The following is a 22,691-nucleotide window of genomic DNA, read 5'->3' as shown; positions in this document are numbered from 1 at the left end:
TTGTGTGTCCTGTTTCTTGACTGCAGATTGTATAATAATCTCTTTATGGGTAGAAGTAACAGTGATGGGGGCAATGGGGGGTTGGTTAGAGCAAAGCATTGTAAAACTTATCACAATAATCCCTTGTGTTTTGTGTAGTATTTTTCCTCAAAGACCAAAGCAGGGCTTCATTCAAGGAAAGTTTATTTTCAGAAATTTACAGTGTAACTCCAGGGGTCTTGCTGCGAGAAGTTACAATCGGAGACGTCCTATTAATAATGCAACCGTTAAAACGCATTTTGACAAAAGGTTTACATTTCTGCATTTCACACAAATGCACAACAGTTCCATCAACACAATGAACCTATTGGGTAACTCCAATATTGACACCCCCAGTAAATCTGCCTCCTGCAACGCAGGTGTGCTACTGTGAGGGACACAGCTACAATCGGCAAGAATGATAAAAGGATACATCCCTCTTATAACCCCACAAGGATAGCACCCCAGTCCAAAATAGAACCCTGGGGTGCAGCTCTGAGGCAGAAATGCTACAATTGTGCAGTCCTAAAATTTCTTAAATTAAAAATGGAACTTTGTCATCAGCCTTTCCTTTGGGAACTAAGCACGTGGTGTTTAATGTTCCGTTTATTCACGTGCAGTTAGCTTCATTTTGCATTTAACCAGCAGTGCTGTATTTGTGTGAAGCATATCATATTCCAACATAAAAAGGGTTGTTACACTATGACAGATTAAATACATTTTGGTAGTGTAATGTATCTAATTCAAAGTAACTTCCACTAGAAACAATCACTGTAAAAATTAACAGTGCACAAGTTAGAGTTTAGTAGGATAGCAAAGTTTAAAATTCACCGTAAAACATCAGCTTTTGCACTTAAAAGTTGTATATAATACAAACCACGACAGTTGTTTATGGGGGGTACATATTGGACATTTTCAAGTATATTAATGCGTATTCCTTTTTCAAAGTGTAATTTGCTTCACAAAGCAAGAAAAGCATTAAACAAGGAGCAGATGCTGCATTTTCTCTCTCAAATGAATGCAGAAGACACTTTCACTCCAGCTTCCTCTTCATCTCCTGATTCGGCTGCACTGCAGTTCCACAAAGACCCGCCTCAAGACTTAAAAGAGGTTGAATGGGAGACAAGGAAAACGGAGGATGTTTTGCTGTCGGTGACCCCTCGGCACGCCCCCCTGCGGGTTAGAACCGGGTGGCCCTTCCTCGCGCCTCGTGGAGGGCCAGCACGCGCTGCTGCAGGCCGGCGATGAGCGTCTGCACCAGGGCCTGATCCAGGCCGCGCCACAGCTCGCTCAGCCTGTCCCGCAGGGCGGCCGCGGACGGCGGCCGCGGCGTCGTCTGCTGCAGCTGCCGGTCCAGGCGCTCCCAGATGTGCGCGATCGGGTTCATGTCGGGGCTGCGGGGGGGCCAGGGCACGACCTGCAGGCCCCTCTCGCTCTTCCAGTGGGTGGTGGTTTTGGAGGTGTGGCAGGGTGCGCAATCTTCCTGCAGCAGGTGCGTGCTGAACTGCAGAGCCCCTTGTCGGAAAAGGGGCAGGAGGTGATTCTCCAGCACCGATACGTAACCAGACGAATCCAGGGGTCCCTCTGTGAACACCAGCTCAGTCTTTCCGGCGTGCCAGACCGCTGCCCACACCATGACGCTGAAGCCGTCGTCCTGAGCCGGGGGCTGCACGCAGTCCTCCTGAAACGCCTGGCCGGCTTTCCTCCACGCCCATGTGCGTCCGCTGGAGGCGAACTGCTGGAACTGCGACTGGTCCGTGAAGACCACAGATCTCCAGAAGGCTGCGGGCTTCTCCTTCATTTCCTGCGCCCACGCCAGCCTGCGCTTCACGTTGGCCTTGGTGAGCAGGGGCTTCGGGCGAGACAAACTCCCGTTGTAGCCCAGCTTGTGCAAGTAGCGCTGAGCCGTGCGCTGCGACAGATTCACAGTGCTGGCGATGTCTACGAGCTTGGTGCGCGGATTGGCACTCACCACCCGGACCAGAGCCCTTTTGGTTCCTTCTGTAAGCATTGACGGGCGGCCCGGCCGATGGTTAACCGCTCTTTCATTGGACTGGCGGTACTTCACAATGATGTTGTGCACTGTGCCGTTCGCAAGTCCCAGACTTCTCGCTATCTGCCTCTCGCTGTGGCCGCAGTCTGACTGCCCAACTACCCTGCCGCGTGTGAATGGCGATATGTCGAAAGCACCAGGGGTACGGGGCATGTTTTGCCTCAGACATTCAGGTGCCCCGACTGCCAAAAGCTTTCTATAGCAGAACAACAATCAGACCAGCTGTTGCTGCTCTTCTTCCGTCCTTGCTGGCGGAGGGAGTTGTGGGAAGGAGTGATTTCCGGACGCAGCTGTATCATTCACAAAAATAAAAGTACACTTCTGTTCCCTGTCGATGGGCTGTCTTAACGGGCTTTTAGATTCACATTCGCATTGAAACAAACCCCCGCATTCTTAATTTAACACGCGCCTTTTTATGACTAATGCATTTTGTTGGCGGGACTATCTTGCTGTCTGAAATGAAGATCTCGGACTATACCGGTCCAGTTTCACTTCTGCACAGTGAAGCTAAACGAAACGAGCTCTGATTTCTCAAAGTGATGTAAAATCCCGGAAGCTTTTTGAGCCAACACGGACGCCGTGAAGTTCGGGGCTTATCTTGGAAGTGATGCACAGCACAGTACGTCACACACTGTCTGGACACAAGTCACAGGCGAGGAGGACGAAGTACAGTTTATATCCGACTTGACCACACAGAGGAAAGAGAAAAGCATCTTTAATAATGGCACAGTAAGTATGCATATTCTTTATTATGAGAAAAAATGTGCAAATTGTTTAACTATCTTATTGCTTGACCTCACCTTGACAAACTACTGAACAGCATTGTTGGAGTCGGAGGGTGTTTACAGTTATGTTTGCATAGTACACAGTGGTTCAAAAAATATAAACCAGTTATTTTAAAATTAAAAAATCCAGCTCTGCGTGTGAGTGAAAGGGTTTCAAGATGGGATGACAGCATGACTTTTTTTAAAGATATAATGAGACCAGCTTTTAATACTATTGCCATGTATAGCATGGCTATGAAGGAAAAAAAAATCCTTCATAAAAACATAGATCAATTTAGCCGCAAGACAAAATTGGTTTTATTGCTGACCTCCACGTTGTGCTGTTTTGTTATGTAGATTGTACTGTAATGTGTTCCAAATTGAAAGACGGTGTCTATTTCTGTATCTATTTCATTATTCTGTCTCCTTTTTTGTATTTCTGGTGTTTAAATAAAAACTTATTTAAAAAAATAAAGGTTTGCAATTAAGGCTCGCTCAATCGCTTACTTAGTGCTTCATCGATGTTTCGGCTCGATTTAGTTTCCTTCTTTGGGAGAGGGTGGGCAACACCAGATTCTAGAGTGACGCGTCTGATGAACCAATCGAAATTCGAACTGGCTCTGCTCAGATTTTGCGGACCAATGAAACTCGGCAGGGGGCAGGGTTTGGTGCTGGTGACGTCACCCAGCTAGCAGACAGCTCTGTCACGGTGAATCAGGTGGAAACCCCAGTGAGGATCGGTACTGCACTTATAAACCTGCCTAACGAGGAAATAAGTGTGTCTTTGCAATCTGACAGTCTAGTGTAGAGGGAGAATAAAAAGCACACGGCCATGGCACAGTGAGTACCTCTTATCCCATAATGTTTACCATTGCTATGAACGTGCAAAGTTAGTCTCGTTTATTTTTAATGAGCTTGGAAATACTGGGCACACGGTACCCTGCGCTAGCGCTGCCTCTCCTGCAGAGTACTTACGAGGATTAAGGGCTGATTGGAGAGCTAGAAGTTAATTGGAAAAGCTTTTAGAAACGTGTAGCATTGCGTTTCGAATGGAGAGTCCTAGTAATCCGAGTAATAGTATTACGTCTATAAGCGTCTTAAAGAGTTTTTTTTAAAAGATTTTGTAACGGCTGTATTTCTCTTCGCAGCTAATAATGAAAGGCATTGTTATTTTTTCCGTAGCGTTTTTCTGTGATCTGCTGAAAGTGCTAATTCAGTCATTCATTGGCTGTTCCCTGTGAGTGGGCCCAACTGCTCTGTCGAAACTCTCTCTTTTGGAGAGACAAGCTCTAGAATACCCACAAAATTAATTCAGCGTGACACAGTTATAGTGGGTTTATTAGTTAAAGCAGTAAGAAAAGACTATGATGGTTGTTTCCACTCCACAGTCGTGATTAAAGATTTAGATAAATCGCAGGCAGGCATTTTTGGTCTATTAATATGTTTCTTTCTAAATAGTTGTTTACCCCTAAACGACATATTTTATCCATCCAAACATTTTCTAAGCGCTTCATAGAGTTAAGGGCCAAGCGTGTATTTCATCACAAAATGTTTTACAACGCTCTCTGCCTCGCAGTTCCTTATTCCCAGTAGACTGATAGACATTGATTCCCCTTTTTACAAAGTTGTGTAAGTATGTGTACATCAGTTTACCACTTTTCTTTACAAATCACAGTTACACAACTCTCAAAAGAATAATCAATGTCCCTCATTCTATTTCGGTATGCGAAGTGAAGTTTTTCTTTTCGCATAGAGCTGATTAAAAAGAGGGAAATGTTGTGTGTGTTTTCATGCTTTTCCTACATGTATGTGTGGGTTTATTGTAAGTGGTTTCTTTCATCAAGTCCAAGTCCTAGAGTACAGCTGTAAAAGAGCTGGGTACCTAGTTCTTGGCTACAGTTTAGCTAAAGTTTGTTGTTTTGTTTTGTCCATGCTCTCTCACCAGGAAGGAAATGCAATTATAGTCTTTATATGGTACCTGTATACTTTCTTGGAATGTGCTCTTATAGGAAGGGAAAGTAAAAAAAAAAAAGAGCCTCCTTTACAACTATTGCAGAACTTCCTGTAAACGTTTTAGGTGTTGCAAAACTCTTAAATCAACATCTTGCACCATAACCGATCGGCACAGAAAGTAGCCTAGACCTCCAGTAATGACCTGGTGTCGAGTGCAGAATTAGCATTGCGAAGGCTTGTTCTATACAGTATGCTTATACATGCCAATGTGTGACTTGCTTATTATACTGTGTGGGCTGAAGCCCTTCCTGTGTATTTTGTAATTGCTTTGCGACCCGTGCCCATGTGCAGTATCTTGCTGTCTTCCCGCAGAGCGGACATTGCCCTGATTGGTTTGGCTGTGATGGGCCAGAACCTGATCTTGAACATGAACGACCATGGTTTTGTGGTAAGTCTAGGGGGAAACAGAACGGTGCCGTCCTGGCGTAGAATCCGCCTACCCCTCTCTTAAAATGTGTTCAAATGGACTAGTTTCTTTGAAATACCTGTGAGAGGTACAGTATGGTGGAGATATAAAGCCTCAGATCTTGTTGGTTTTTTTTTAAATATGATAGAGTGATAATAGTCGACACTGGGATGTACAGTATATAGAGAAAGAACTTTTAATTCCCCTTTTAGGTACAGAGAGGGCTATGCCCAGACCTGATAACTTAAAAATAAAGGCAAGAAGAGTGCAGGGCAGTCTCTTGAGCTGCCAGTCCGTTCTGGCGTGAATGCGCACACTTCACAGTGTTACCTTCAGCCTCACTTCACTGTCCTGGAGAGCTCACACTTCTCCCCGCGTCCCCCTGAAAGAAACAGCCCTGTCCCCGGTGTGTCTGCCGGCCGAACATCCAGAGAGGAAACTGCCACCCCTACAATATTTTATTTTTATTCCACTGCTGAATCGAGAGGATCCAGATCTAGCCATTTATGACTGTTTCCTTTAAGTTGTTTCTTTTTTTCACTGACTGGAAGAGCTTTTAAACTGCACAAATGGGCACTGCTTTGTCACCTCCTTTTAATTGATAGCAAGTTCTTCTTTTATTAAATGACCCTGCATGAGCTGGGTGTGTTTAAACTCCGTCCAGTTCTTTGCAAAGGAGTGAAATCCTAACTCTCAGACTCAAAGGTCATAATAGAAAATACTGTCCGCTGCTGAAGTGCACACAAAGTCAGTGCTTCACAAAGTACTGATACGAAGTCCCAAACATCTGCAGTCGAGAGTTTTTGATTTGTTCCTTATTTGTAGTTATGTGGTTTGGACCTCCAAGTTTTCTGTACGTTGATGCGCTGATGTCTTGCACTCTGCAGGTGTGTGCCTTCAACAGAACAGTGTCCAAGGTCCAGGACTTCTTGCAGAATGAAGCCAAAGGGACGAAGGTGGTTGGCGCGCAGTCCCTGGAGGACATGGTGTCCAAGCTGAAGAAGCCGCGGCGCATCATCCTGCTGGTGAAGGCTGGCCAGGCCGTGGATGACTTCATTGACAAGCTGGTGAGTGAGCTGGTGGACATCCTGGTGCACGGTCTGCGCTCGGGGTCACCCTGGGGCTCGTCCCGGGAATCGGGGTGGTCATGAGACTGCGGTGCATTCACCAGTGTCACAGCGCCTTCTTGCTTATTGTTTCTCTTCGTACACCAGGGAGCTGTGAGTGTGCATAGTGGAAAGCAATGCTGATTCATGTGTGTGGTGTTCCATGAACCAGTTGTTTGCCACAAGAGAGGAAGCCCTTTGCATGCTCTGTGCCAGCTATTCAGTATCTGGGTCTGTAAAATGGCTTTAACTGTCCTTGACGGTAGGCAGCATTGATCTCGAATCTTAAAATATTGTAGTTCCATTTCATGCTGCTACCAGTGGCATATATTTGTTTACTTTGAGTGTCTTTGTGTGATGGGGAAACGGGGATGTGATTGGAATTAGTTCAAAAACATTTTCCTGATGGTTGCTTTTTTTTTTAAGTACGTCACCTTTTTTTTGCATTAACCAGGTTCCACTGCTTGAACCAGGGGACATCATCATCGACGGAGGAAACTCAGAGTACAGAGACACAACAGTAAGTACCTGATCCTGGAGGCTGAAGAACAGCAAATTGCAAAATCTCAACGCAAGATTTTTTTTAGTGAAATTGGTAGCTCAAAGGGTTTACTGCATGTTTTTTTCCTTGTGATATACAAGACATATCATCCATCATTATGTTGGTGGCACAGTGGCGTGGAAACTAGCATCATTGTCTTGCATCCCCAGGGTCCTGAGAAGTGTTGAAAACCCCACAGTTGAAGTGGGGTGTATATGAGTCTTGGGACTGAGTGCAGGAAAGTGACCTAAAAGCCTAAACAGCCAAGGAGACCCAGTAAGGGCATCAGCAGTGATTTAGAGTGCTTTAGAGATCAGTTGAAACATAAACCAGCAGACACTGGTATAGATGATTCAACGCCACACTTTGAAAAGCAGGGAAACTTGCATGAACTTAACTGGCTGTGTGGTTATAAGAGAAATAAGAAGCTGTAATAATTGAAGTGATTTTTTTTCCGCCACGTCCAGTTGAACTGGAACTACCTGTGGGGTCCCCTAAGCTTCAGTGTACTTTGAGAGGCCTGTGTGAAGAGAAACACAGGTTGATTTTCCGAGCTGGCCTTGCGGCTGGGAGCCCGGGAGTGCCGGAGACTGAGGCCCCCGTGCGCTTTGTCTTGCAGCGTCGCTGCCGGAGCCTGAAGGAGAAGAAGCTGCTCTTCGTGGGCAGCGGCGTGAGCGGGGGGGAGGATGGGGCGCGATACGGGCCCTCGCTGATGCCCGGGGGCCACAAAGAGGCCTGGTGAGTCTGGGTGATGCGTCTGCAGCGAGCGCCGTTGGTGCTTGGCAAGCACGGATGCAGAAATAAATGATTCTTCAATCCTGCAAATGGCCTTCAGGATTTCGCCATTGGGTCTTGCTTAGGCTTGCAAAATTAACCACAACACGGTTTTTTTAATAGATGCTTGACAGTTTTATGTTTTGAATGTGAGTTAATTATTCTGACATCCATGTTGAATCGATGGATAGCTCTAAAGCCAATTCAGTCCACTTTCTCACAGATTTTTATAATCTATAATCTTAAAATCAGAAACGGAGATTGTAATCTAAAATGCTGTGCATGAACAGAGTAAGGCATACTGTAGAGATTGCAGATTGCAGTTTCTTACAGATATTTTCTTCCTCAGGCCACATATAAAGGACATTTTCCAGAGCATAGCTGCTAAGGTTGGGACAGGAGAACCTTGTTGTGACTGGGTAAGCTGAAAAAATATGCAACATGAAATAAGAAAATATGAACAAAGAGTCTGGGATTTTTTAAAGTGTGCAGTAACCACTGGAATGCTGTCCACATAGAGCATTACAGTAATTAATTGAATTACATTTGTATTTAGCTCACATATTTTGTATGTCCTGGAGCGCTATAGCAATACAAAACTGTATTGTGTACTGTGCTGTGGTGCATTTGATTTTTAACTTCTTATGTGATAGTCTTCGCTTTCCTGTTCTGTTTTGTCTTTGCACAATTATTCTCATTCTCATATACAGTATATATTTATTCTCATATACAGTACAAGTTAAAGTGTACCAATTAGCTAGTTATTGATCACACTGAAGGAAATGGCAGTGTGGCTGGAGAGGTGGATGTCTCCCTCTGCTCTGCACTGCTGTGTCTGAGGGTCTCTGTGGTGGCTGCTGTCCTGCAGGTGGGCGATGAGGGTGCAGGTCACTTTGTGAAGATGGTGCACAATGGGATTGAGTATGGAGACATGCAGCTCATCTGCGAGGCCTACCACCTGATGAAGGATGTCCTGAAGATGGACCACGATGACATGGCCAAGGTTAGCCTAGAACGGTCATCTTGCCCGCTCATTCCGCTGGTAACACTTGAGATAACGCAGCGCTCGTGTCCGAATTTGCTAGCACATTGTTCCAGGAAGAGCACTTGATTAGTAAGAGAGCCAGGCTCTCTTAAACTTGTGGGTGAAACAGGTAGACGTGCAGTTGCTGTAGTTGTAATGCATTTATTCCTTTATTGCATTTCGTTAACTGGATGGGTGAATTGAGAATCCATTCTGCAGCAGTGGCCTGGACAGCACAGATTTGTGCAGAGGAATTTGAGTGCAGCAACGTGGTGAAGAGTACAGCTGTTGTGCCCCTCCCCTGCTAGATGAACGTTGGAGCTTAACTTTATTTTAAGCGTCTGGAAGATTTTTAAAGATAAAGATTTATTTACAGGCGACATGCACATTTCTGGGCTTTATCGGGATAAGGCCTGAATCTCAGGTGAGAGGAAGGCGAGTGTGTGTGGGGGCATCCAGTTTGGGGACAGAGTGATTTCTTGCTTTTCTCCTTTGTCAAGGTGTTTGAAGAGTGGAACAAGACGGAACTGGACTCGTTCCTGATTGAAATCACAGCCAACATCCTGAAGTTCAGGGACTCGGACGGGAAGCACTTGCTCCCCAAAATAAGGGACGCTGCCGGTCAGAAAGGCACTGGGAAGTGGACTGCTATCTCCGCCCTGGAGTACGGCACGCCGGTCACTCTAATAGGTATGCATCCGTCACAGATTCCTATAGATAAGGATTTAATTCAGCACTCTGAAACTAAGGCCTAATCTAAACACTCTGAATCATTTCTGGGAGCAAATGCCTTAGGGGACAGCAATGAAAATGTTTTTTTAAACAGAAATATTTTGCTCCTTTTTGAATGGATTGTTTCTAGCTTTGGGTGGTAGAGCAGTTAGGAAAGTTAAAGAAGGTACAAATGACTCTCATCACATGCAAGCATGAATAAAGATTATGCCTCAGTCACACCATACCCTTGGATTACATTACCAGGCATAATCCTTCCCTGTTCTTTGGCCTTTCCTGTGGCCTTGCTGTTCGGAGCCAGCGGACATTGGTCAGTCCAGGACACGGCTGTCTGGTTGCAAGGTCTCTGGGATGCCAGCAGCTGTGTCTTCTCAAAGTGAGCACACATGGGCTTCTGGCCAAATCCTTTGCAACGAGTTCTCTCTTGCCTGTTTACACTGCTGTTTGCAGCACTTCTCTGTGAGGAAGGGCTGTTAAAGTAGCTGTGCATGTCTCGCGCTGCATTCGTGAGGGCTGGTAATACATGACGGGTTACCAGTTTCACTCTGTTTTGATATTTTCCTTTGCTTACTGAGAGACCAGAAAGCACAGAAAACTGAAACGCTCTGCTTTCGTCAAGGAAGAGGAATGCCTAGCCCCCCAACACAGATAGAAGCTGCCAGATTGTTGTAAACTTTTGTCACGGCTCTGTTTCGCAGTTCAGCACATGATTAACTAGACTATACATTAACAACGTAAGCTTTATTTGATCACATCACTGATTACAGTCACTGTGGTTTTGGAAACTTCTCTTTATGTGTCGGATTGGTTTAACTTGTGGGAGTAATACTATTTTCTATATGTAGACAGAATTAAAAAATGAATTTCTTGATGTAGTAGTTAATTGGGCAATAGCTACAAAAAGGTTTGCTTTCCTTTGTAGCTATTTCGTGTAGGATCATTTGGGATGAGTATACTCTTAGGAGGAAAATATTTGATGTGCTAAATGTTGCCATGTGTGTGACTAGTGTGGATGATATGATTTAATGTGGAAGTTTCCCCCAGTTCTTGATTTTCTGTATGGCCTATATTCAGATTTCAACCTCCTCTAACCAGGAATGTGGGAGATTTTGCAATAAAAAAAAAACACAAAAGAAACCTTTGTTCCTGTAAGTTGAAAGATACTGTCGTTAGCAGGGAATATCTTTCCCCTGGACTTGCCTTTAAGGACGAGTCAGAGTGAAACAGTATTGTTCTGTGTGGGGGTGGGGGTGGTGTTAGTTTCTGCTCATTCTGACTGGCGATTATCTGTTGCATCGCTTTGCGGAGCCACATCTGCCATGTCATGCTTACTTAGTATTTCTTTCTGTGTTCCTCCAGTCACTTCCCTCTCTGCTCCTCTGGAGTGAATTAGCCAAGCCTTTGTTTGAGCAAGGCCAGGCTGAAAAGAAACACCAGACTGACTTACTGTATAACCGTGGGCAAGCCCGTTTTCAGATCGGCGCTGATCTGAAGCTGGATTTGTGCCGTTAGTTTTGGCTTGCAAAAGTAGACACTGCTATTGGGAATCAAGCCAAGATATACAGCGCGCACAAATCAGCATTGTTTATCTTGAAGACAAATGAAGTGCTGTGAATGGATACATTGCAACTGTTTTTAACGTTATTTGGGCTTGATAAAGGTGAAGCAAGGAGTATTTTTCTAGTGATGGATGAACAGGGAAACACGGAGGTTATTTCCACAGTGCAGTCTTCACATTGATGCAGCTCCTGATTCAAACAGATATGTAAGCCACACTTGATGTGTTGTAGTGATCCTAGAATCTTGCTAGCCTCCCTGATGTTTTATTTCTGTTCAATTCAAAATACTGTATTCGTCCCGTGGGGGCCAATTTAAGGAGCAAGCAGTGCAACAGACAACACATACAGTAACAATAAAAAACAACCTTGCTAAGTAAAAAAGGTATATACATTAATAAAAACGGCCATAGAAGTGATTCAAAGTAATAGTGTGTTGTGTTTGAAAAGGTATTAAAGTACATGCAGGTTTGTAGAGGGTGCTCTGTCCAATAGACATTGTATCGATACATAGTCATTGTTTGCAAGCCTGTTGGCTTCTGGAATGAAGCTAAATTTCCTTTTATTTGGCTTTCCCCTTGGGCAGCGAAAACGTCTTCCTGAAGGCAAAAGTTCAAAAGACTGATAGAGCACATGAGATGGTAAAACTCTGTTCTCAGGAACTGCTTGGCACAAAGCTGTGTATAAATGATGACAAATATAGTTCAGTGTCTGTACTGTGAGTGGAGTTTGTCTGCACACCAGAGCAGTAGGAGACAGACAGCTCCCCCACGGTCTCGCTGGCTGCTCATGTGTCTCCTGGCCATCTCGCTGTCTGACAGGTGAGGCAGTCTTCGCCAGGTGTCTCTCCTCCCTGAAAGATGAACGGGTGCAGGCCAGCAAAACTCTCACGGGACCCCAGGGGGCCAAATTTGAGGGGAACAAGACTGAATTCCTCGAAGATATCAGGAAGGTGGGTCTTTGCCTTTGATCTTTCCGGTGAAGGCTGAGGTCCACTACAGGGAAAACGAGGAGAACGAGTTTGTGTGTTTTGCGTTGTGGATTTTCAGACAGGATTTCAGGTGATCTCTGAAGACTGTTCGGGGGTCCCTGGAAGCAGAGGGATTCACCCCAAGTCCTATACCACAGTATAGAGTCAATAATTGAACAAACTACATGTGTTCCAACAGCACTTAAAGTAGATCCCTTGGCCTGCAACTGGGGTTTTCATATTGTGCGGTTAATTGCAGCGTTATGTACAGTATTATTCCAATGACCTTACTGATCAGGATTTCTTGAAAAGGGGGTCTCCCAGGCAGGTCGAGGAGCCTCCTTGGTTCATGTCTCCACGGTCACTGGAAGTCTGTCTGTTTTTATTCCTGTGTTTGAACTAGGCTCTTTACGCCTCCAAGATCATCTCCTATGCCCAGGGCTTCATGCTTCTGCGTCAGGCGGCCAAGGAGTTCGGCTGGACTCTGAACTACGGCGCTATTGCCCTGATGTGGAGAGGCGGCTGTATAATCCGCAGGTACGAGACCCTTTGCGGGCCCATCCTCGTGCGTTTGCCTTTTAGGCATTATACGTGTGCTATAGGTCTCCGTTAGCGCTAGGAAAATCCTTTCCTGTGACAGCTGCAGATCGGGGAGATCATGTTTTTCTTGCAGCCAGTATAGCATGTGCAGCACAGTTATTGTAATCGAGTGTTGTTGGCATCTGTTGTGCAATTATAAGAAGCATTTTTACGAATTAAATTAACGTTGTTAAAACCTAGAAGCTTCTGGGGGTGAAGGCGCAGACTAATGAACGATCCTGTCTGAACTGTTAAAGCCTCCTCTTGTGGAGAATACCTGTCATTGCATGTTTGCACTGTTAATGTGCAAAAGCAGGAAAAGGTCTCCTGTTGAATACGTCTGTCTTTGATAGATTGACAAAAAAAATTCTGCTCTACATTGTGGTAGCTTTGTTTTAAATGGAGATAACTTGAGTATGACCTTTGCAAGATTTTGCAATTCATACTGTAAGTACAGAAATCTCAGTTGTGAAACTGAGAGGAGGATTACATTAGCTCACCAGGCAAAGTGAATGAATGACTCGTGCCTTCTTTGAGCAGATGTTGCTAAATAAGGAGCTGGTCTTGACTTTGGAAAAGACAGCTTCAAATATGTTTAACACACTGCTTAGCTTCGTGCCTCTATGGCAGAATGCTTTATGCATCGAATGGGAGATACAGTACACTAGGAATTATAAAAAATAAGCAAGGGACCCTTGTTGTCTTCCAGTTCTTTTTTAACTCCGAGCTGTGATCTTTCTCTCCCCCTGGCAGTGTTTTCTTGGGGAAGATTAAGGAAGCATTCGACCGGGACTCAAACCTACAAAGCCTGCTGCTGGACAGCTTCTTCAGCAGCGCTATGCAGGACAGTCAGGTACGAGGAGTGGTAACAGCCAAGCCTGAGAGGAGAAGCTTAATAGCAGACCAGTATATATACTGTATATATTCACTACTCTTTTCTTTCAAAAAGATGTTAAAACATCAAAGATCATTTCTCATTGTTGAAAAGGGAGCTAAATTTCACTGTGGAGCCAAAGCAGACATATTCTTTTTCATGTGCTTTAATAAAATGTGCCTTTCGGTTTGCATTGCGATCCATCAGCTGAAAGGCTGCCACATGTCTTTTGCACCATGAAGGTAAATAATGAAATGTTTGGAGGGACCGTTCCCACTCGGCTGTGGTATTTGGAGCTTCTAAGAGTTCAGAGCGTTTAGATATGCTCGTTACACATTAATAAAGTTTATTTAAGTCTTCTGAAAAGACATCTTTTGATTTGCGTTCTACAACATTTGGTCATACAGATGATAAATTTATTCTTAGTTTTTTTTAGCATTTCTTGGATACACCTAGTTTAGTATAGGTGCATTATTGTGAGGGGATCTGTTACCATTGATGTAGTGATAATATTTGTGAGGCATCGTTTTCTGAGAAAAAAAGAAGAAAAGAAATACAGCAAAAAATAATTTAAAAAAATATTACACTTAAAATGTGTTCAAATAAATCAGTATACATTGTTACTTAAATACTTAAATGAAATCCAGCACAGACAACAAAAAGTAAACTGATTTTCCAGAGAGCTGTCCTGGTGCAGTGCCATGCCCCTGGCCCCATCTGCACGGCACAGTTGGGAAAGAGTTTTGTGACAATCCCGTCGCCTGTTTCTCCCAGGTGTCCTGGCGGCGTGTGGTCAGCACTGGGGTCCAGCTGGGCATCCCGATGCCCTGCTTCAGCACGGCACTGTCGTTCTACGATGGCTACCGGCACAACATGCTTCCCGCCAACCTGCTCCAGGTGAGTCTCGCTGCGCTGGGGCCTGTGCCTGTGCTCTTCCTTCTTTCAGGACAAGGTCTACTTGAAGGAAAGTATATATCTAATATATTTTGCTCCCAGTGCATTTCTTAGAAGACCTTCAGTAATTAATGGCATTTAAGTAGTTCTTTTCTAAGGTCCTAGAGCTCTTTACACATCGGAGCAGACCCACTTCATACGCCGATGAATTGAACCCCCAGTGGGCGACAGGTGGCAGCCAGGAGCCTCACTATACAGATCAGGAGGAGAAGTCAGAAACTGTCTCTTCTCCCATGGGATCTTTAATGACTAAGTAATCAGGACCTCTGTTTAATGTCTCCCCCAAAGGATGGCACCTCCTACATACACCGCAGTGGCCCTGTTTATAATGTTGGTTTGGGTGTTCCGTTCTTGTGTAAACGGTGCCACCTACTGGTCCATGAGCAGTACTTGCAACAGCAACCCGATTTACTCTGACAATCTCCCACCTCATTCCTGAGCTGACCCAGTCTTGCTTAGACAAGGCAGTATGAAGAGGTCAGACCATAAGGTGGTAAGTGCTGCTGTCACATGATGGTGCCTGGTTTTTCCACGTATTACACACAAGAGACATGCTCTGTTTTCTCCTCGCAACTGATGAATTAGGCAGGGCATATCTCCTGGCACACTGGCTGTATCATCCCCTCTGGAACCTGTTACAGCATCAGTTGAAGGTAGCAGTGTGCTAAGCTGATGGTATTGATAACATCTCTTCTGTTTCTTACTTTGGTCACAATACCGTGTTCTAGCCTTTTACTAGTGCTTGCAGTTTCACCATTGCAGTAGGCACTTGTTAGTGCTGCTTTGCTGTTATCATTAGTCTTATCAAAGGCATGCTACATTTTATTTTTGAAATGCGTATATTCCAATTGAGATGGTGTTAATTTCTGTAGGACTGTTATTAATGGGGTTGCACTTTACTGCAGTGTTAATGCATTTTAAATGTGCCATTTTTTCACATTGTTTTCTACGAGTTGAGTTGAAAGGTTTTTGTGCTACCTGGGCTACAGCTTGCAGACTTCTTCAGTTTGAAATTTGACACTTGCACAGCTCTGTGTTTTGGTGTTTATTTCACAGGGACACCGTTACCTTTCTTAGTTTCACAATAGAATAGATACACTGTAGCAGACCAGTAGTACGGAGTGTTACTGGGTGTGCCGTTCGCGATGCAGACTTGGCTTTTACCCCCTTGGCCCTTGGAGTATGAGAAGGTGGCTTGTCCCTAAGTACAAGGACATCAAAGACCTCCCCCCCCCCCCCCTCCCTCCCCCCATTAGGTGCAGTGAGTCAAGAAGCTGATACGATCATCTGTGAGAGGAAGGTGAAGTCGTGAAGCCTGAGTTAAGGGTGTTTGTTGCACCTGTTTGAACTTCCTCAAATAGAGGATGTGGAGAGTGATAGTTCCTGAGTCCTGTGAGTCCTGCAGACCCTCAGTTAGAGCCCCAGTGTAATATTTGGTGGTTGTATTTGTTTTTCCCAGGCTCAGAGGGACTACTTTGGCGCTCACACCTATGAGCTCCTGTCCAAGCCTGGGGAGTTCATCCACACGAACTGGACTGGACACGGGGGCAACGTTTCCTCTTCTTCCTACAACGCCTAAGGATGCCCACAGGCGCACTGATGCCCACAGCGACACCGAGAGGCACAGTGAGACACAACAGAGACGCAGACACATTTACACAAACGGAGACGGACATACAGAGACCCATAGACACAGACTCACCAAACACCTACAAAATGGGCAGCTGAGAGCACTGAGAGGATTGGACGGAAACAGACCAACACATTCCTTTTGTAAACAAAATAATTTATAAAGAAATGTTTGTCTAAGATGGTAAGATTAGAAGTTTCGTAAAGGCGTGGTTAGAGCATATACTGTATTATTTATCCAGGAGAAAGGAAAATCATAGTACTTGTAAAATGTATTTCTCTTCACATGGTTGATCGTTTAGGTAGGTCTGGTAACGACTGTTCCATAGGGGAGGAGGTCGCTTTGCTTTTTTGAATCATGTTTTCGCATCTTTCACAGTATAAATAATGGAGTAAATTTAGGTAGTTCATTGGATTAGGCTAAATAAAGACTGAAATCTTGTTAGAATTGGATCCTGTCCTCTGTTCAAGGTCCAACAGAAGATCTCTAAAAGGAAAGAGAGGTTTGTATTCATTGCTAGTTGTTCATTAAATCTTTTTTCTCCACTTGTTTTTGGTGTTGGCTTTTCTGATTTTATCTTCATTATTGAATTAAGAAAGGTTACCAATTTTACTAATTTGGCCGATCATAATTTATTGTAATTATCTTTTCTCTCAGACACGAGAGGTTTAATGTCTGTTTTATCAAGCAGGTGCTATCATTTTGAAATGAACGGGTATTTTTCTATTTTAGTTGAGAGAACATCAAGGAAGACAGCTTACCATAAAAAAACAATGCTAACACGTCTAAACTTCCCAGTTAATGCCAAATTAATGTTCATTTGTGTCTGTTTATTTAATAGCGACATTTACAGTTTAACATAGTGCGTCATAAACACCAGTTACAGTTTGTCGTCAGCTAAATCGACAATGCATCAGAAAAATAAAACAAGAATATATAAACCTAACAAATTAAGTTACAATTGATGCATATATACATAAATACTTTCAGAGAACCTGTACAGCAATTGGTCCCTCCACACTATTTACGTCTTATCTAACTCAGTCATGAAGTGACTCAGTGTGGGAGGCACAGTGGCTAGCTTTACTGCCTCACAGCACAGGGGACCTGTGTTCAACTCCAGACGTGGGCTGGTGTCTGTGTGGAGTTTGTATGGGTTTCCCCTGAGCACTCCGGTTTCCTCCCACAGTTCAAGGACATGCTGGTAGGTTCAATGGCTGCTGGGAAATTGGCCCTGGTGCGAGTGTGTGTCTGTGGTGCCCTGTGATGGACTGGTGTCCTGTCTAGGGTGTTCCCCACCTTGTGCCCGTTTCTGTCAGGATAAGCACTGACTCCCCGTAACCCTGAATGGGATAAAGTGGATGGAAAATTGATGGATTTACGTCCATCTCAATAGTTTTGGTTTTAAAAAGGTTACATTAATGATGTTGTCATATTACCTTCTTCATCTTTTAAAGGAGAAGTGCTAGCAACCAGATGCAGGGCGTGTCTTTTTTTTATTTTCATTATTTCAGTATGGAAGGGCAGTGTGGGCCATTTCTATCGTAATACTCGTGTTTGTAGGTTTCTCCCCTGATCTCACCATGCCACTTTCGGAATTACTCGTCCCTGAAAATTCACATAGAAACTGGGTGTCTGAAACCAGCGGGCCTATTTTGCTCTCACAGAAATATTCTGACTCCGGGGTGTGAAGTATGTCGACCGGGGCAGCAGGGGTGACCTCTTCTACTGGGTGACCGAAGCAGTAGCTGGCGCAGTTCTCCTGCACAGGGAGGGGGAAGTGCTCACCTGGGCAATCGGACAGAGAGAGAGAGGTCAAGATGGATCGTTTGCACATTAGGAAACAGGCAGTGACATTCCTAGGTGAACCACAATCAACCTCGACAGCACGTTCAGCTAAAACCTAACGTCATACTGATCGGCTGTGTCGGACTTCCTGTTGTTAACGGCTCTTACCGGTAAGGAGTAGCATCTCCATCTCGGGGAGCCCTTTCCCCCGCGGGTGTACCCCAAGATGATGGCGTGGCCCGGACACACACTGCTTCCTTGGCTGTGACTGGGCGGTGCAGTCGTGATCTCCGATGCCTCAGACACGTCCGACAGTTTCTCCTCTCCTGTCCCAGAGTCTGTTCCCCTCTCCATCCCCGAACCGTCTCCAGGTGGGCCACGGTCTTTCTCCGGCTTATAGCACAGGCCCTTCAGAAAGCATTCAATTCAATTCAAGCTTTATTGTCCCATTTGGGGACATCTGTCCCCCCCCCCCCCCAAACGAATCCTACAACGAAAGAAATCCTTGTACAGCCTTTTGTGAATATGAAATACATAGGTTCAACAATCAAAAAACACCTTCCAGATATACTGGGGAGATTTTTTTTCCTAAATCCATACAAAAATATAAATAAGAACCCTAGCCTAGCATTTACCGAACAAGGGGAGAGGATTACAACTACATTGGTGGGGATGGGGAACTGTTGGATCAAATATGCGCCTTCATCTCAAACAAGAATATAAAATGTTTCAAAATCATGCTGCATCGTGATTTCGTGCTGCGTTACCCAAAACTTCGGGGGAACCAAAAAAAAAAACCCAACAACTTTGTTCACGAATTTAGATCCTGCGCTTCAAAGAAGGAAGGTACTTTCATGTCTCCCTCCTGTAGGTGAATTAGTTCTGTGTTAAGATTATCATCTGATGAGAATGTCTTTTGACTCAATTTCTGGGGGACTTTGCCTAGGGCGTCGCAAAAGTTTCGATGTTTGCGTGCGAAGATACTCTCCTACCCCTCCTCCTCCAAAACTTAAAAAAAAAAACCTGTGAAACGCCTTGGTATTTAAAATTGACGGAATCGCGTAAGAAGAAACGCCAGTGTTCATCCCCTAGTGAAATGGCTGTGAGCAGATTGAATGCTCCTGGTACCAGATGAGAAATGTGTGGGAATGAAGAGTCTACTCAGTCTGAACCAAGTCCCTGTGCCAGTCCAGCGCCATTAGTTCATCATTGCAATTACAAACACGCGCCCGCTGAGTTCGTACACTTCCCTGTCAGCTACTCCGGAAAGTGCATATATAATTCCTCACTTTCCGTACTCTTACTCGCATTTTCCCCGTTATAATGAATAGTTTACATTTATCGTGCAATGGAGGTCAAAGGACACGCACCTTGACAAAGTACAGAGCCATTCAGACTAAGAGACGCAGACCATAGTCATTTGAAATGTTCATTTCCGAGGGTAAGGAAAAATAATGTGCACGGAACTTCTCAAATCAAGATTACGAGTCATTTGCATCTGCTGCGTGTCTCCTCATTTTATCTTTGATCCTAATCTGTACTGAATGTCTTCAGACTAAATTTATCTCATTTGAATCAATGAATAAGGAGGGAATACCTGTGTATAAGATGAAAGGTTTGTTCCTGAAAGAAAAAAAACACAATTATGACCTCTCTTTGTATTTGCTTCTGTTTTGGTATGTAAATAAAAGACAAAGCCTAGGAAACAGTAGAGGTCTTAATTAGGACAGAGAGCAGGTGGCAGCCAGGAAGTTACTTACCTTTATTGCAAAGAGCCCACAGGCAGTGAAGTGTGATCAATAAAATGAGGCTGACCCCTAATGCAAATATTACCCTTTGAGTTTTACATGGAGCTGTAAAAGCAGAAAAAAAACAAGACTTTTTTTTAAGAACGGATAGGAAAGGTATGTTACAATTTCTTAAAATACAATACCACAGATTTCTTTAGATTTTGAGTAGTCTAAAAATGGAATGCTTATCATACCAGTTTTCATGGAGTATAATTTTTCCACTACATATTTTTTTTTGTTTTACTGCTGACTAATATAGATAAAGTCATGTAAAACCTGTTCCAGTAACTTTTTGATTAACATCCTCAGAAAACTTGAAAATTCAAGTCAATAATAGACTGCAAGGTTATAAATAACTAATTTCTGCTATTAAGACTACTATATTTACTTTACTAATAACATAATTCACTCTGAAATTAAAATCAGAGAGACAATTCAAAGCCTAATAATCTCTGATTACACATTGCACCCTCTTCAAGGCTCTAATTCTTCATCTACATTCTTACAAGATGAAAGAAAAGGCAAGTTTTAAAAGATTCAGTATTGATAGGTGAATGCAAACTCCAAATTATTTGAGCACTGGGACTGTGAGGTTTGTGATAAATACCATAACATTTCAGATAAGATGATGCTGTTTTAGTTTTTAACCAGGGGACTACTCTTGTGCTGAAGGACAGGCACTGGTGCTGCTCTGCTTCCTCTGGGAGCATCAGGTCCCTACTTCCTTCACCTTTTCTCAGCAGATTTTAGAGGGGAGAACCTTTAAGGAAGTCCCCGTTTTAGAATCATTTCATGACTGAGCTTTACTGTAACTGAAATGAGCAATATGTGGGTAACATTAGTTCATTGCACTGAATAAAAACTTTTTTTACTACAGTATTAACAGGTACAAGAGTAATTTCTCAGTAGTGCACTGTGATTTTATCCATGCATCTATCAAAGTCACTCTACAGACTATTGCATATAATAAATATACAGGCCTGCAGGACATACAGGTCATCAATTCATACCGTACCTGGTTCTGGTCCAATAGCAGAAGGTGCTGTAGAGGTGGAATTAGTAGGGATAGGTCCATTTTTCACTTTGGTGATATGCATCCCATCCACTGTAACCTTCTCAATGGAAAACCCTGGTTTGCATCGATATTTCCCATTGGAAGAGTCAGAGCACGGTGTGTCCCCCGCCACGCTGCCTGCATATCCAATCATTCAATTCATTAAGCAGCGGCAAGATTTTGCTTTTCCTAAAGATGTATTGAAATCAGGAGACCATTAATGTGCAGGGTTAAATCTGAGCTCCTGGCGGGCAAAACAAAGGTAGGGGTCTCTTTCGGCACAGTCCCATGAGGTACGCATCCATACTGTACCTGGTTCAGCTACTGCAGCTCCAGCCGCGGAATGTGAAGTGTTCGAATTAAACTCGACGGGCTCATTTTACTCACATTCGGAACAACTTCCGTCCTTATCAAAAATGGAACAATAGAATCCCGTCTTGCATCTGCATTTTCGGTTGGAACGGGCAGTGCACGGCTCAGCTTCTTCCTTATCCCCTGCAATCCGATAAATACATCTCAGTGCGCTAATCGATAAACACGAGGTAATCCCCTTCACCGTTATTCCATACGGACCTTCACATTGAGAGTGGCACCTCTGGCATTCCTTCAGGTGGTTTTCAGAACTGGAGAAAGTACCTCCTGGGCATTTACTGCAGGTGCACGTTTTATACTGAAATTCTCCTTGCCAAGATAACACATTAAAAACAGAGTCAACCGAAAGACGAAGAGGCGGACACCAGCAGTATATTTCAAAATAATTTCGCTTAGAATCACAGTTTGCAAACACACAATTTAGTGAACAAAATAAAATGACAATAAATGACATGCAAGTGTGGAAAAAAAAGAAACAATCAGCCTAATAAACTGAAAATATTTCACTTTCACAAAAGGTAGTGACACTAATATTTTACTACATAGATGCACTTTACTACTAGTGTTTAAGTATTTTTTGTGAATAAGGAATAAATGAATAAAATTAGAAACCAAGTTTCTTACCAGCAGGACAAGTATTTGAACATCTCTTCTGTCCAAATGACCCCTTTAAAACAAAAAGGTATGACATTTTCCCTTGCTTGCTTGCTTAGTATCTTAAGTCTAGGAACATGAGTAAAAGTTAACAATCCTACATCGCTTTTCGAGATTCTTTCAAACCCGAGCAATTACGGTTTTGTAATTAGGTACACAGCCTACTTACCCAGATTAGGACCAAAAAGATGATTAAGCCTAGTAACAAGAACGTCTTAGTTTTTCCTAACATTTTAAACTGAATTTTTGGAAGCTATATGACGTCAGGATTCTAATCACTGTGCAAGTGAAGCATGACAGAAGGAATACGCGTTGTGTAAGAGCAAGCGCATCCCGATATAGAGAGAACAGATCTGAAATTGATGTCAGAACCCGAAACACACATTACCATAGACTGACATTTTAAAAGTGACCTTTTTTTTTTCTTCGCCTCGCTGTCGGCTCATTACCGGTCCACAATGTTTACGCTGTAGATAACACTTATCTGTAACTTGCGGCAGACATCAAACTCTTGTTTGTCTGCAGGTGTGGGTAGGTAGCCGCGCCTAGTAACACAGAAACAAAGTGTGAAAATGTGCATCATTAGATAATATCTGAACCTTCGGGATTTTTTAAAACAAACTATTAAAAACTCAAGTACTGTTTTGTAAAATGATTTATAGACCCACTGTAGCCTATACGCCACTAGTAACATTTAGTTTGAACCGTATACAGTATTCGACTATGTTCTATGCGTCGTATATCTTTACATGATCCCATAAACTACATCTGACAGAATTCGTGCACATTAATAGGACACTTCATACACCCAACGTTTGTTACAATGCAAACATCATCTCCTGATTAAAAACCCGAATGATTTCCTAAAACTTCAAAATCTGGAATCGTTACATATCAGATGCCCATTAATGCTTTGTCTTCGTAAATTTAATATTAATACAAAACACGCTGCTTGAAATCGATTTCTTATTCTAACCTGTGTGAAATATAGGAGGAGCCCCAAGCCCTGAAATGATACGCTTTTCGCGACTGGTTCGCG

The 22,691-nt window shown here is 43.6% G+C and overlaps 2 protein-coding genes across 4 annotated transcripts; one reads left to right on the top strand and one right to left on the bottom strand.

The window, feature by feature from the left end:
* The first annotated feature begins 2,644 nt into the window (after nt 1-2,644).
* Nucleotides 2,645-16,543, top strand: pgd (phosphogluconate dehydrogenase). 2 transcript variants are annotated; one of them, XM_088617040.1, is made up of 13 exons: nt 2,645-2,800; nt 5,161-5,236; nt 6,142-6,321; nt 6,815-6,880; nt 7,521-7,639; nt 8,025-8,094; nt 8,544-8,678; nt 9,200-9,389; nt 11,809-11,939; nt 12,361-12,494; nt 13,290-13,389; nt 14,185-14,307; nt 15,824-16,543. In XM_088617040.1, exons 1-13 carry the CDS (start codon nt 2,793-2,795, stop codon nt 15,941-15,943), a joined length of 1,452 nt encoding a protein of 483 aa, XP_088473166.1. In that variant the 5' UTR covers nt 2,645-2,792; the 3' UTR covers nt 15,944-16,543. The 2 variants fall into 2 exon arrangements, with proteins under 2 accessions (XP_088473166.1, XP_088473164.1); XM_088617038.1 differs by lacking the exon at nt 2,645-2,800 and adding an exon at nt 3,517-3,675.
* Nucleotides 16,544-16,790: 247 nt separating this feature from the next.
* On the bottom strand, nt 16,791-22,691 carry LOC148642176 (uncharacterized). 2 transcript variants are annotated; one of them, XM_088617042.1, is made up of 9 exons: nt 22,066-22,691; nt 21,623-21,665; nt 21,200-21,307; nt 21,014-21,121; nt 20,588-20,764; nt 19,543-19,635; nt 19,380-19,405; nt 17,951-18,190; nt 16,791-17,782 (listed from the first exon to the last, which is right to left on the bottom strand). In XM_088617042.1, exons 1-9 carry the CDS (start codon nt 22,096-22,098, stop codon nt 17,720-17,722), a joined length of 891 nt encoding a protein of 296 aa, XP_088473168.1. In that variant the 5' UTR covers nt 22,099-22,691; the 3' UTR covers nt 16,791-17,719. The 2 variants fall into 2 exon arrangements, with proteins under 2 accessions (XP_088473168.1, XP_088473167.1); XM_088617041.1 differs by lacking the exon at nt 22,066-22,691 and adding an exon at nt 21,822-22,059.

This window comes from Lepisosteus platostomus, chromosome 23 (assembly GCF_059453375.1).
Source record: "Lepisosteus platostomus isolate fLepPlt1 chromosome 23, fLepPlt1.hap1, whole genome shotgun sequence".
Lineage (NCBI taxonomy): Eukaryota > Metazoa > Chordata > Actinopteri > Semionotiformes > Lepisosteidae > Lepisosteus > Lepisosteus platostomus.
The sequence above is the reverse complement of the archived record's forward strand: the minus strand, read 5'-3'. Positions and strand labels throughout refer to the sequence as shown.